At 40.7% G+C, this 15,239-nt stretch overlaps 1 protein-coding gene across 5 annotated transcripts; it reads left to right on the forward strand.

Annotated features, from left to right (window-relative positions):
- Window positions 1–6,664: 6,664 nt before the first annotated feature.
- LOC139455588 (nucleoside hydrolase-like) lies at window positions 6,665–13,004 on the forward strand. 5 transcript variants are annotated; one of them, XM_071237140.1, is made up of 7 exons: window positions 6,665–6,791; window positions 6,874–6,976; window positions 8,085–8,291; window positions 8,706–8,901; window positions 9,479–9,595; window positions 11,003–11,145; window positions 12,002–13,004. In XM_071237140.1, exons 3-7 carry the CDS (start codon window positions 8,118–8,120, stop codon window positions 12,326–12,328), a joined length of 957 nt encoding a protein of 318 aa, XP_071093241.1. In that variant the 5' UTR covers window positions 6,665–6,791; window positions 6,874–6,976; window positions 8,085–8,117; the 3' UTR covers window positions 12,329–13,004. The 5 variants fall into 5 exon arrangements, with proteins under 5 accessions (XP_071093241.1, XP_071093240.1, XP_071093242.1 ...); XM_071237139.1 differs by having other exon boundaries at window positions 6,665–6,976; XM_071237141.1 differs by lacking the exons at window positions 6,874–6,976; window positions 11,003–11,145 and adding an exon at window positions 10,276–10,409.
- Window positions 13,005–15,239: the final 2,235 nt, after the last annotated feature.

Raw genomic sequence — 15,239 nt, forward strand, 5'->3', positions numbered from 1 at the left:
AGTAATCTGGGGAAATTGTTGTCTTGAAAAGCTTGTAATAATTGCATTTTTCTGAACTTGAAACATGCGATGCCCATTTTTGTAAGTATATATCCTCAAGTTTGCCCATTTTTGTAAGTATATATCCTTGAGTCTTTGGCGTAAAGATACTAAAAATGAATCTGTTGATTATACCAAACTTACCCATCATATACCCAATTGTGGATTCCATGTTTTTCATACAATAACATCATATTATAACATTTTCTAGGTAATCTATCAGTAGACATATTGAACCAATGCTTGAGAATTCTAATATGTTGAAATATGTAAAGTGGTACACGTCCACATTCACCATATACCATAACACTCAGTGTAGTGTTTTTACGCCAAGGAATCGTTTACAAGCATATAGATGGACCAGTTCAATAGTTCTGTATTCAGTATGCCCCCAGACCTCTGGTCAATATAAAAGAATTGGAGTATTTTTTGTATCAAATATTTTGAAAAAAGGTTTGATATGAAAGATCAGTGAAAGTTTTTAAACTATGTAAGATTCCCATTTGCATCTTTTTTGCCTGCATTGCTGCATTACTGGTGTGGTAATTCCACGATAATCTGCCTGTGAGTGTTATAGTCACTGCCAAATGAGGTCAGGAGATGACGACGACAATGACGTCACGGGATGAGGCAACTGGCCTCTATATCTTATATCTGCAGGGGGAACAGGCCGATAGGATGGGGATGTAGCTGCTGTTGTTATCGAGCTGAAGCACTCCGACCATCCTTCCACGCACACTGCTCACATAGAGATTGTTCGACCCATCATATTTTCTCGCATGTAGGAAATTCCACGGTTGAAAGGGGAGCTCGCCCATTGTTACAGTCTGTCCAGATTCTAAAGAATATTTCATTAACCTAGTTTCATCATTGAAGTAGAGAACGCGCCCAAAACAAATCTGCAGCCACTGTCCGTATTTCCTTCCCAGAGTGCATCACTCTGACATGATTTCCGTTATAGGTCGTTGACAGGAATTTGTTTTCAGCGCATACGTAAATCCGTTTTAGTTTATTATCTAGTGCCACACCATACGGGTAGTGGTAGGCTGATAGGTCAGCAATCGTTGTGAGATCACTTCCATGACCGTCTTCCTGGGTCGAATTGTTGACACGATGATTAGTTCTCTTTCTTCGTCAACGGTGGCGCCATGGGATGCATAGTTTCGAACCAACGGTTGGAGATCGCTGCTATCAATCCTTGACACGTAGATTATATTCCTCATATTGGATGGTGCAATACCCGTGACAATAAGGGATTGGATTGGGGGTACGTACACAATTGATTGATAGTCACTGATCTTAAGAGAATAGGGACTCACGCTGTAGTCTGACAGGTTCACCTGGAATGGTTCAGTATGACCCCAATGCGCAACAAGAAGTCGCCCATTGCCCCCCTTGGTCAAAGACCCAGTCACCTCACTTTCTCCTGCAACCGATCCAGACACTGGTTCGGGTGTCACTTTAAGAGGAGACTTCATCTCCAACCGATTCAGATGAGGGCTTAGCTGTACCATTGTCAAGTCAAGTCAAAGATGTTTATTGTATCAAAGGCCATCGGCCCATATACAAGTTCAGATAAATACAGTGGGTGAGAATTTACAGATTGGGAGATACAACAAAAAATATATAAATATAACATTCATTTAACAATCGGTGATAATCATGAGGACTTTCTAGGGTGAGGTAATTAAAATTATGAATTTCCACTCAACATGTTATTTCGTAGTTCCATCCCATGTTTTACAAATAAAGATAGTTTAAACATTACATCGGCATCATTCGATGACAAAATAGAAACAAAAGCTATTCTACTCGTCTTAGATAAGAAACATTCTGGTATATATTTATTACGTAATTCTGCATAATAAGGACATTCAAAGGTAAAATGTATTTCGTCTTCTATTGCAGAGTTACAGAATGGACAAATTCTTTGTATTCTTTCAAGTGATGTATTCCGTCCATAGTTAATCATAAGTTTTGACAAGCCAAGTCTGTATTTAATATATCCATTTCTTAGGTGACTATTTGTTAAAACTGATAGATATTTTTCTGGCTCTAATAGAGTCTTAAATGTTCTGTACAAATCATAACGTGAACTATTTTCCAAGTTGCATTGCCACCCTTGATAGAACATATTTATTGCTATTTTACGAAAATCATTTAGAAATAAATGTTGATCACCAACAGATTGGTTAAGCCATATATACCCATATCCATGTGAGAATAATAGTGTCCTAATATGCGATACCCATGTAACCTTACCGATACTATCTAAATGAAAGAGCATGTTATAAGCTTTTGTCGGAAGCCGATGTTCTGGCATACGGATGATATTAAACCAATATTTTAAACACTTTATTTGTGAATTAATGTAAAGTGGGTATCTTCCACATTCTCCATATATCATATTATTTGGTGTTGCTATTCCAACGCGAAGAAACTTTTTACATGCCAGTAGGTGAATTCTTTCTAAACATTCATATCTTCGGTAACCCCACACTTCATATCCATACAATAAAATTGGCTGTATTTGAGTATCAAATAATTTGAAAAATACTTTTGGAGTAATAACTCCAAGTTTATGTGAAACAGACATTATATTAAGTAAAGCTCGTTTCCCTCGCAGTGATAAGTCAGATACACATTTGTTCATATTTAGTGTTGAATTAAACATTATGCCGAGATACTTATAACCATTAACTACATTAATTTGTTGTCCATTTAAGTACCATCTTTCCCTAAAATTTAAAGGACCCCCTTTTCTGAATACTATAATTTCTGTCTTATCTAAATTTACAGATAAATTCCATTCCTTAGTATATTTATCTAATACATTCAACTGATTCTGTAGACCATTGAGAGTGCCTTCCTTTTCTGTTCCAACCGATCCAGACACTGGTTTAGATGTTACCTTAAGCAGGGAGCCCGTTTCTTCATCCTCAACCGATTCAGATGGAGGCTCGGCTGTACCACTGAGAGAGCCTTCCTTTTCCGTTCCAATCAATCCAGACATCGGTTTGGCGGTCACAATAGGATTGTCAGTCTCTCCCTTCCCTGCCGATATATATGGCGTGGTCGACGTGGTGTCGGGAAACACATCCTGTTCTTCAGATTGAGGTACAATGACCTTTTTCAGAGTAGCTATCTCACCCTTTAATATTTTGTTTTCTTCCTGAAAAGTACCGAGCTGATCGGAAAGTTTGCCAAGGAGCCTTTAAACCTTCTGCTACCTGCTTTGAAGTCTTCTTACAGCCTTGCCAACGCATCCTGTGTCCTTCAGCTGAGTAATTTCATTTTTAAGTTCTTTAAACTTTAAATCCATCTCATGTTTGAGAGCACTTTGACTGACTTCCAAAAGGAAAAATCTTAAGGTAATTTTGTCACTTTTTTGGCCAGCGTACGCCAAGGTGTGGAACGTGAACGCTGAGAGCATGAACAACAGGCTGGACACAGTGAGTGACATGTTGACTATGTTGCCTCTGCAACCGGTCGTATGTGCTCTACGGGATGCAGATAAGAGGCTAACAGCAGGAAAAGGTCCATTATGTTATGAACTGCTAGTGGAGATGTGTGGGTGAGTTTGGTGATGTATTTCAGTTCTGTCACGACGCATCAGTTAATTGTTGCAGGAAAGCCCCGGGCGAATCTGAGATTCAGTCCGAAATGGAGATGCTGGGGAGGGTTGCAGCTCGACACACCCCATCACCAGTTTGGTTTAAACATATTTATTTTCACAAAAGTGTGAAAATGGATTGGTAAACAAGCGAAGCGCTTATGTTAACACCGCTCCATTACACATAGGACATATTAAAATGAATACATAAATGCAGTTTGCATTAAAGGCCCGACAGACTTATTAAAGAAAAAACTGTTCCCGAACCTTAATGTATCTCCCATTGATGTCTGACCACTTGTAGGACATTCGCAAACGGCTCTGTCCATCAGATCATTGGCCCTTTTCAGCGTAACATTGAGTTGGGAGTATATCCTTGTAAGAACGTTTTCCTTAAAATTTGCCAAGAGCAATTATCCCCAGACAGTGTTCCCTCGAACCAGTGTGATGCCTAGGATTATACAATGTAGGTATTGGGGAAATAGTTCTTCTACAATAGCACTCAAGTTTCTTCAAGCATCCCTGGCCTCTTACTTGAACAACAGTTGCTATGTGTGGTCGGGGTGCTAAAATATCAGTTTGCAACATTTGCGATTTTGCTGCAGTAGAAATGAATGGTGACCATTCGACCGGTAGTCGGGTTGGCCAGTACTGGCGTGCTAATTATGGCTGCATTGGTATCTAGGTCAGATGGAGCGACCTTATTCGTGAATCGCAATGAGAATAGGGCCACAAACCTGTACTGGTGGCAGCTGGTGTTAAACACTTTTGGTTGACAGGGCTCATGGAGTTTGGGTTTTCACTATCGGTTGATGTCAGTGGCATGATTATGTCAAGGATCTCGTTCTTTCAAATCAGTATTTAATGCAATGTAATAATATAGGGCTCACCTTAAGGAAGGCCCTATCGAATGGAATTATTTTGCACTATATAAAAGGTCAGAATGTCGCACTGACAGTTCTGTCCCGCACCTCCGACACGGTCTCTACTCTCCAAGGTCTATGTCTCCTGACAACGCATGCTGGCACCCTCACAGCCTGTTATTTGTGCAGTCAGTTGCGCCTCCTTCGCAAGTACCTCAAAATGCCTTGATGGTACCCTAACATCTCTGTTATTTGTGCAATCAATTGTGCAACCGGCGCACAGTCCCCTCACAACGCCTGCTGGAACCCTCACAACCTCTGTTATTTGTGCAATCAATTGTGCAACCGGCGCACAGTCCCCTCACAACGCCTGCTGGAACCCTCACAACCTCTGTTATTTGTGCAATCAATTGTGCAACCGGCGCACAGTCCCCTCACAACGCCTGCTGGAACCCTCAAAACCTCTGTTATTTGTGCAATCAATTGTGCAACCGGCGCACAGTCCCCTCACAACCTCTGATATTTGTGCAATCAATTGTGCAACGGCCAACAGTCCCGTCACAACGCCTGCTGGCAGCCACCAACGCACGTACTCTCTGTTAGTGTCAGTTCTAGAGGGCCCTTTGACCTTCACCGTAGTTCCCTAAGCAATTACAAGAGGGTGATCTTCTCTTTACAGCTTTTATTCACTCTTTGTGATGTTGGTCAAACCCACGATCTTTGTCAATTAATTAGGAGACTGGCGGCAAGGCTTCAGTCTCAGTCGAAATACTGGTGCCTCAGATTGGTTTCTGGTTCGGAAGATAGTGACAACAAGACAAGAGCGGGGGCGCACCAGACACACTAGCTTGAGGTCCGCTCTTCCTTTAAACCTGGTCCCTACGTCACAACTATCATCGTTCTAATTTACCATTGGTTGGTAACCTTTCCCCCTTGAAATGGACTATTCCACCCCTCTAGTCGTTCTTACCTCAATCCCTTATGTAGCTCTCTGTAAGGTGGATTCCGAGTTGGTAACTGGAAAGGAGTGCCCAATGTCTGACAGTTCTGATGCTATTTAGAAATCCCAGTCCCGCTTATGCCTTCACCTCAGAGTACTATAAACCTACTCGACAATATTACCTTATTAGAATTCGAAGTATATTCCCATTTTATAACATGGATTAATGATACGACTTCACACTTATGATCCAAATAAATATTATAATTTCATGCCTGTAATAGGAGTGGGTGTGAATAACATTTTCGGTTCGAAGACATGAACCGTTTTTTTGTACTTCAAACTCCACAGGTTCAGGTTTTCCTTCTGGAATTCTTAATAAAAGTTCACCTTTGAGGAAATAAGGTATAGGTATTCTGAGCTAAGCGAATAAGTAAGAAATTGGTATAGAGATTTAATAATATTTTATCTTTTGTAGCCAATCGGTGATGTGTTACAGCGCATTGCCGGAGTGACAGAAAAGCTGATAGTTAACAAGGGTGGGTGTTTCAATGGGAGCGGCTAATTGTACGTTTGTTTGTTTTGTTTGCTGTGTAACGCAACACTCCATATTCCATATTCCAGCTATATGACCGCGGTCTGCAAATAATCGAGTCTGGACCAGACAATCCAGTGATTGACATCATGAGCACCGATCTACGCAATTGGGATGCGATGATATGCATCAACCAAGTCAGCGATCCCGATCATGTTAGTCGCCTCCTACGACAAGCATAGTCGCCTGTTACGGCAAGGATGGGTTGCTGAAGACCTATTCTACCCCGGATCTTCAGAGGTCCTAATTGTGCGTGTGAGGATTTAGGGGAAACTCTCAAAAGGAACTAAGGAAGTATTAAAAACATGAACATGAACGCTAAATTTCATTCGAAATAAATTCCCTCTTAATAACATGGATTTATAATACTTCACACTAACTATCGAAATGAATGTTATAATTTCATGTCAGTAATAGGAGTGGGTGAATGAATATATATATATATATATATATATATATATATATATATATATATATATATATATATATATGTATTGAACAAAGCACACACACACACACACACACACACACACACACACACACACGTGACTACATGTACAATAACTGGCTTGCATATAAAGTACAAAAATGTTAGCTGATATCGCTGACAGTAAACCAGGTCACGTCGTTTTCGAAAGTGCGAGCTCACGGCTTGATTGTCTGATTGTCCTTTGACCTCATTACGAATCGTGACCCGGGAAGCCCCAGCTAGCGTTCAGCTTGCTTGTCATCCTTCAGCAGGTAAGATGCCCGCGTATTGTTCTAACACTGCAGCATTATATACCCCTTGTGCGATACTGATGTAGTGAGTTGAGCTTTTCAGGCCACCGCACACGATTCCACTGCACTACGAGCACGTGCGCAGTTGTACACGGCACAGGACCATATCACAGACATATTCATCCTCGTCTGCGTTTGTTATCATTGTAAGTTACATGGTCCATTGAGTTGTGGTAATACTTGTGTTCAAGTTTCCAATACATGTTTAGTTCTCAAAGGGAGTGGCTTGTAAAATCCAGATGTTATCAAAGAACGCGATCATATGAAAAATGCACAATAGGCAGGCTAAGTAACACGAGAGACCTTTTCATTGATTGAAGGAGCAAGGGAGGCCACTCCAAATGTTGACATTCTCAACACTCGTTTTAAATGAATTCACATTTCGAGTTCGATCCCCAGATCTATCATTAAGGTAAATAATCGTGACTTCGACCATTTTTTGTTCTTTTAGTAATTATTTATCTAATGTGTGTCGTTACATAAATGAAACAATAGGGGAATAGTCTTATATAGATGTACATGAATTACTTAAATTACAAAGTTACACATAGAAAAATACTCAACTTTGGATAGAATTATCTGAGTGTGCAGGCGGTGGCTTTTTTTATCTTGATTATCAAGTTATGAGTAATTTGTGATTCGTAACAAAGATTAAAGGTTGAGTAAAGTATCACCTTATGATTTACCTTGTCAACACAAACATTACCTTATTATTCAGCTTAATTTTAACAAGTGTGCCATATCTATTTATTGAGTAGTCTACGTTATTAACCCTTTTTCTATTTATTTTTGTTGTAATGTTTTTTATGGATAATTCGTCCAACGTTGAAACAGGCTTGTCAAAGACCATATAAAACCTGTACTAATTCTGAGCTAATTCAAAAAAAGAAAGATTATATGTCATCTTAGTAAAAATGTGAGGAGTTAATAAAACACTAAAGCCTTTCGTTTTATCTTCGAAACAATTACGTTGTCATTTCCATAATGTGTCCTGGCCAGCGGACTGTTGGTGGTTCGATACCCGGCCGCTTCATATAAAAAAAATGTTAAAACATGGTACTTGTTGTTGCTCTGCCTGACGCTCGGCAGACGATAAATTAAGGACAGCTCAGCTCGGAGTTTTTTTGTTCAATAATCTTGAACGCGACGTTAATCTCATCTCGCCTCTCTTCACCATTAGTATATTATTGTAAATGTATGATATTGTGTCCTTACGTTGCCGAAAACAACTCTGTACTAAAATCTCTTTTCAAGGTCCAATAACTGTGCAGCTTCAAAAGGAGAAATATGAAGGTGATTGTTGACGTAGACACCGGGATTGACGACGCCACGGCGTTGATGCTGCTGCTGTCGCAGGTTGATGTGGAGGTGTTGGCGATCACGTGTGTACGGGGAAACACAGACTTGGACAAAGTGTGCGTCAACACGCTCCGAGTCCTCAAGGAATGTGGCAAGCGGAGTGTGAGTATGACATGTACATCACAACTTAAGGAGCACAAGCGAGACTCCTTCCTTTATTATCCGGTGCATAATATCCGGTGCTACCAATAGCCGGCCAATCAAAAGCGTCGGAGGCAACTAACGGGATCGGGTGGTCCGGCTCGGTGATTTGGCTGATGCATGTCATCGTATCTCAATTGCGTGGATCGATGTTCATGATGTCAATCACTGGGTTGTCTGGTACTTACGAGGATATTTACAGACCGCCGTCATATAGCGGGCACATTGCTGAGTGCAGAGTGAAACAACAAACAAACAAACAATCAAAAAAACAAACAGAAGCACACCCTGACCAGTTTCAATAGTCGAATATATTTTGAAAAATCTATGTAATTTTGCCACTGTCATTAAACTTACACGACCCTCCTCACTAAGTGCCCGCCCCCTGTGGCTCAGATTCCTGTATACCGAGGTGCAGATCGCCCCATCCTTGACAACGAAACGGATGCGTCTCACTTTCACGGGGTGGACGGGCTGGGTGACGTCACGTGGTCCGAGGAGGTGGATATCGCAGACCTACAGTCGGAACATGCCGTAATGGCTATACTAAGACTTATCAACAAGTATCCAGGTATGACGTTATATTTGTTATTTACTTGGTTTACAGTCCAGCCGCCCCAAACAACCAGGAAATAAAATCTAGTTGTGAATTAATCAATTAACGCCCAGTCTGATAATCAAGCTAGTGAATAGGAAATATCGCAAGTTGTTTACCTGATTGACTGCGACAAGTTCAATGACCCGTTATTGTTTGCTCAAATAGTCACAGATTCGCCGTTACTTCAACCCGTGTGTGCCTTTGTTCCTATATTTGTAAAAATATTAAACAATTCTGTAACATTTCACCACAGTGCCATGCGAAAAATAGTGACTTTGAAATTTGTTTTTATTTCGCACCCTAGTGATCTGATACATGCTTACAAAGGCAAAAATAAATTATCTAGTTTTATTTTGATTTTTTTTATCACTATTTCGACCACCGGCCAATCGTTTTAAGAAACGCAAATCCGCAAACCATCTTATAAATAGATAAGTCTTATGGCTTGTTTTTAATTTTGAAGACATAAATCATTATACTTTGATTCCTAAATAATTCATTTGGTTCTCGAAAATTGAATAATGCAGCTTCTGTGATCTTTGCGACATAGGGGAGATAACTCTAATTCCCCTGGGGCCTCTGACCAACATCGCCCTTGCGTTGCGCCTGGATCCAGACCTTGGACAGAAACTAAAGGAGGTGTTTATCATGGGAGGTAATATTGAAGGTAAGGGACCGAGCATTGGATTTTCGGTATTGTTTGTTGTTGTTGTCTTTTAATTCATTTCTTTTATATTTTCTTTCTTTCTTTTTTTTTTTTTTTTTTTTTTGGGGGGGGGGGGGTTGTTGCCATCACACACACACACACACACACACCCTCACACACATCACACATATCACACACACTCACATATATCACACATCACACACACACTCTCTCTCACACACACATCACACACACATCACACTCTCTCTCTCTCTCTCACACAAACCACACATCACACACTCTCACACACACACGACACACAAACAAAATCACACACATATCACACATCACACACACACGCACTCACACTCTCTCACACACATATCACACATCATAAAAACAACAACAACACACACAAACAAACAAAACAACAACAACACACACACATAAACACACAAACACACCTTCATCCTAGGCTCATTGTAATTTAAAAGTGTGTGTCTCGAAGTATTTAGAAAAAAAAGGTAATTTCTTTGACAAACATTTCTTGACCATTGATTTAACTGGCCCAGTATTCATATACATGTATGTACTTGCAGTGTCTGACTTTATGGTGCGAAACCCAAGTAATTGGCCACAATTTAATTATAAGAATATATTCACACTATTGATACGAACTTCTTTGTGTGATTTGTTTCCAGGTAAGGGAAGACTGAGCACATCAGCTGAGCACAACTTCTACTGTGACTGTGAGGCAGCCTTTATTTCACTGAGAGAGCTGAAGAATATAGCTATCCTCCCGTATGAGGTTTGCCTCGATACAAACATCCCCTGGGTAGGTTCTAGGTGTGTAGGATTAAAGTCAGATAGATGGCGTGATCTGAAATGAAACTGGGTTTAACATTAAAAATTATGGCACTGATGTAGCTTCTTACCTTGGTGTGTGTGTGTGTGTGTGTGTGTGTGTGTGTGTGTGTGTGTGTGTGTGTGTGTGTGTCTGTCTGTCTGTCTGTCTGTCTGTGTTTGTTTACTGCCGGTTTTATAGAATTAACTAACTGTGATACCATATCCCAGCTTAACATGGATACCAAACTCTGAAACAATGCACTGACTCCGAGCTGACCAGTCCTTTGTTTATCCCCTTAATGCTGAGCGCCAAGCAGGGTAACCACAAGTACCATCTTGCTGACAGACTAAGGATCATGATCTTCACGTTTCTCGGGTCGAACCTATGACCAGCGGATCCTGTAGGGCTATTGAACGCAACTCGGTTCAGCTAGATGATAATTACCTTTACTATGCCTCAATGTCTTCATACGAACAGAGGCCCGTGAAGACTGCCAAGTCCCACAATACCATTGTTGTAGATCTCGCAGAGACAGACGGGTGAACAATTAGGTACTTCCGAACTGCTTTGTTTTCTTTCAGGTCGTGGAAACGTCACGGTTTCGTCAGAGTTCAACTTTTATATCGACCCTGAAGCCGCATACATCTGCCTGAGTTCGCTTAAGGCCCCACTGTCTATTATTCCGTGGGAGGTTTGTCTGGATACACAGAGACAGATACCATGGGTATGGATATGAACTACCTTAATGAATGCTGACGGAAGTTTGCATGCTACTGATGCGTTGCGTCGTAAAGCCGAATCAGCACTTTCCCCACAAAGTCACGCGTAATCTCGTGGTCTAAACCACCGACATACGGATTTTTCCCCCTCGAGGTGCCAGGATCCGCTGAATGTGGATTATGATCCTCGGTCTGTTATTTGCATTCAGAGCAACCTTCGCTAGCTCGAGACTATTAGATTTCGGTAGTCAAATCAAGTGATGGGAGACAAGTAGTAAAGATAATGGGGGTTCTGGACCACTGCCACCAAGACCAGATTCATACCCCAACACTGCTACAGAGGTCATTTCCCCCGCGTGTTGGGGTATGAATCTGGTCTAGGCGGCAGTGGTCCAGAACATCCGTTCCCCATACTACTACTTGTCGTCATAGCCTAGTAGCATTTGAGAGTTATAATTCTAAGTGCTTTTGAGTTTCTACAAATTGAAAATAAATAGATGGTTAACATGTTTGTCTCGTTCAAGCAGAAATAGTTACAAACTCTAAGGACTGGTGAAGTAATGTTCCCATAAGTCTTCTAAACTAGATTTTAGAACGGAATTTCTCAGACTGACACACGTCTCCTTTGTTAGAGTCGACGAATGAGGCCTGAGATGTTAATGTGTTACCTGATTAATTGTGTCATGGCATTTGCTCATGCTATCTGCCATTGATAATGCAGATATCTTGGAATATACGACCTCTTGTAAACGTTTAAGAGAATCAGATCGTCATGGTCAAATCATAAAGATATTATAACTCTCATAAAATCTGCATGTTAAGTACAAACTTTTTTCAATTTATTTTATCATATATTTGTAGGCTGTCTACGACAAATGGATCGGCCTAGGCACCCCGAGAGCTAACTTCTTCAAGAAAATCACCGAACATTGGATTGAGAAAGTCAAGAGCAGACGACAACCTGGTTTCCGGTCATGTGATCTCTTTGCCATGACAACAGTGCTGGACAGGGAAAGCATATTGGACAAGGAGACTGTTCATGCAACTGTGGAGCTACACGGACACCTGACCCGAGGTCAAATGGTCGTTGACTGGAAGGATAGAATGGGCAATGAGCCAAATGTGACGATAATTAAGAAAATCTGTGTTGAGAAGGTGCAGCAGTTTGTACTGGACATGCTTCAGTGATAATACCGCCTCGGCTATCTTCACCATCGTATCCTACCCTTTGTAACACATGCATTTTGTCACACAGCTCAAATGTGAGGTGAAATTGGGTTAGACGTCGCGTCCAAGATTATTGCACTTCTATAGCGACGTGCATGCACATGCATGTGTGTGTATGTGTATGGCTTTTGTATGTTCACAAATTCTTCACTATTCAGCACTGTATTACGTTACTTCATCATACATATCAATATACATGGGTTGAGCGGGTAGTCGAGTGGTTAAAACGTTTGCTTGCCACACCGAAGACCCGGGTCGGATTGCCAACATGGGTACAATGTGTGGGGCCTATTTTAGTGTCTTTCCCTCATCCAAGGGTCTTATTCGACAGTGAGTTTTTTTATAATGAGTTGAATTCTATTGCTTGTATCACAATGTTTTGGATTTATTTTACAGTTTGATTTCCAATATGAATAAGTTATCAGCATCTAATTTCATGCAGACCGGCCTAATTATAAATAAGCTGGACTATTCCATCACAACTGGCAAAATCGGAGTGAATGACAAATGGCATGTGTAACTTGTGGGGGGCTCACTTGTCACAAGTCGGTGTGATCATTACTGTTTGCAGGGAGTGGTGGTGGATATAATGCACACACGTATATACACAGACGTCATGTAAAGTTTGAAGGTTTAAATAAACGATCAAAGTCACCCTCTTCATGTTGTTTGTTGTTGAACGCCGCGCTCAGCAATATTACAGCTACATGACAACAGTCTGTCAATAATCGAGTCTGGATCAGACAATCCAGTGATTTAATTCATAAGCATTAAACCACACAAATTGGATACGATGACTTGCATCACCCAAGTCAGCGATCCTGATTTCCAGATACAGTCAGTCGTCTCTTACGACAAGCGCAGGTTGCTGAAGACCCAATTCTAACCGGAATCTTCTTTCATGTATGCTTTTGGTGTTGAATTGTTTTTATGAGTTTGGTTGAATGAGTAAATGAGTGAAAAGCTAGCTGGTTGCCTCAGTGCTTGTAATCGATCCCAGGTGAACCACAAGCCTACCCTCGGTCTCCATATTAATACCATTGGCTGAAGGTCACTTCTGAGTTTTAGAAAACTTAAGACAACTGAAATGAGTGAGTGAGTAAGGTTTTACGCCGCTTTTAGCAATATTCCAGCAATATCATGGCGGGGGGACACCAGAAATGGGCTTCACACATTGTACCCATGTCGGGAATCGAACCCAGGTCTTCGGCGTGACGAACGAACGCTTTAACTACTAGGCTACCCGGCCGCCCCACAACTGAAATGTATTCAAGATTTTTGAAGCCATACATTTACACTATTTGCATTATTGTTTGTTTGATAAACGTCACAGTCAGCAGTTGTTCCAGCTGTATGGTGGCGGTCTGTAAACAATCAACACTGGACTAGACAATGCAGTGATTGACACTCTTGCTACACTCATACAAGTGACCCTGATATGAACACAGTCATCCATCTACTTAAAAAAATAAAATTTGAAAAACGACACGATAGAGAAATCCATTCTTGACATCGAAGTTAAAGTGTCTGGACTTGAGATAAAAATTGCAGATTTAGATAATCTTAAGGAGAAGGTTGTAAGAATCGAATTTGGTATGGAGTCGGTGAGCAGCTTTCAGACAAAGAAAACCTAAGAAGGATATTCAGGCGCTTCAGACACAAGTGGGTTAATGCCCAAAGGTATCTTTCGTTACATAGTATATCAAACTCTGCAGGTGAAAGAGTATATGGTAGATCAACGCTGCAGATCTGTATGAGATAACCTATTTTTTACTGAGACCAGCGAATCAGACACTTCACAGGTACCTGAAAATACCGTGGAAGTACTAAAATCATGTAGACACTATGAACGTGAGGGTAAGACAATTGGGCAAAAAGTGGCCATCCCCAAGGGCACCAATTGTTCCCCCCTTCTTGCGGATCCGTGTCGTGGTGCATATTAATTGAAATTCTGCTCGGATTGGCAAAGTCAAAACAAGGTAATTTGGCCAAGGAGTTTATCTTGTTCAATGCTCAATAACCATCAGACAGCCGACTCCCTTACACTGATTTACCCATGTTACGACGTAAATTGTAATAAAAGGTAAATTGTAATAAAATTTGACGTAAATTGTCATACGCAAATTGTAATAAAAATTGACGTAAATTGTAATAATCATTCTGCAGTAGTCTGTGTGCAAGCTGATTTATACATGTTCATATACATGATATCAATTTATTCAAGTTTCAAATTTTATAACGTTGCTCGGAGGATGTAAAGCAAATAATGACAATGTCCTGGGCGATGTACATAGAGGTTATCACGCGAGTGTGTTTGGGGATGGTAAATATCCTGCATTAGGAATAAACATTGTATTATACAGGATATTTACCACCCCCAAACACACAAGCGTGATAACCTCTTTATCATATAATGTCATTCTTTAATTCTGTACTTCAAAATCGCTTTCCCTGTCTCACAAACATTACCGAAACATTGCGAGTTTTCCTGGAATGCGCGCATTAATATTTATTACGTCAGAGGGTAAGTGATGTGTCAGTCGGACAGTGACAGTAGCCAATATAGTTCCAAATGAAATCTATTTCTTATGCAGTGGCGAAGCAACATAAACGCAAAACAACAATTGTTTTTAATTGCCTTTCGCGGAAATCCATCGGTCTGTCCGCTAGAGTAACTGCCCTTTGTCAAAGGGAAGCTACTCTAACCCTAGTCTATGAGACGTCCCGGCCACGGTCAGACGTTGTTGACAGTCGGTCTGTCCTGTCATAACGTTAAGAAGTGTAGTCAGATGTACACACAGCGACAAAACGAAACAAGGTAACAATTCAAATATATTTCGGCTAAATCCAACTATTTTTTTGTGTGGAGAAG

Source organism: Haliotis cracherodii, unplaced genomic scaffold (assembly GCF_022045235.1).
Source record: "Haliotis cracherodii isolate W230 unplaced genomic scaffold, xgHalCrac1.p SCAF_11, whole genome shotgun sequence".
Classification (NCBI taxonomy): Eukaryota; Metazoa; Mollusca; class Gastropoda; order Lepetellida; family Haliotidae; genus Haliotis; species Haliotis cracherodii.

Coding starts and splice junctions, on each gene's coding strand:
- LOC139455588 (XM_071237139.1), top strand. CDS start 8,118: ATGAAGGTGATTGTTGACGTAGACACCGGGATTGACGACGCCACGGCG. Junction 8,292..8,705: donor AGGAATGTGGCAAGCGGAGT/GTGAGTATGACA, acceptor CTCCTCACTAAG/TGCCCGCCCCCTGTGGCTCA. Junction 8,902..9,478: donor ACTTATCAACAAGTATCCAG/GTATGACGTTAT, acceptor TTTGCGACATAG/GGGAGATAACTCTAATTCCC.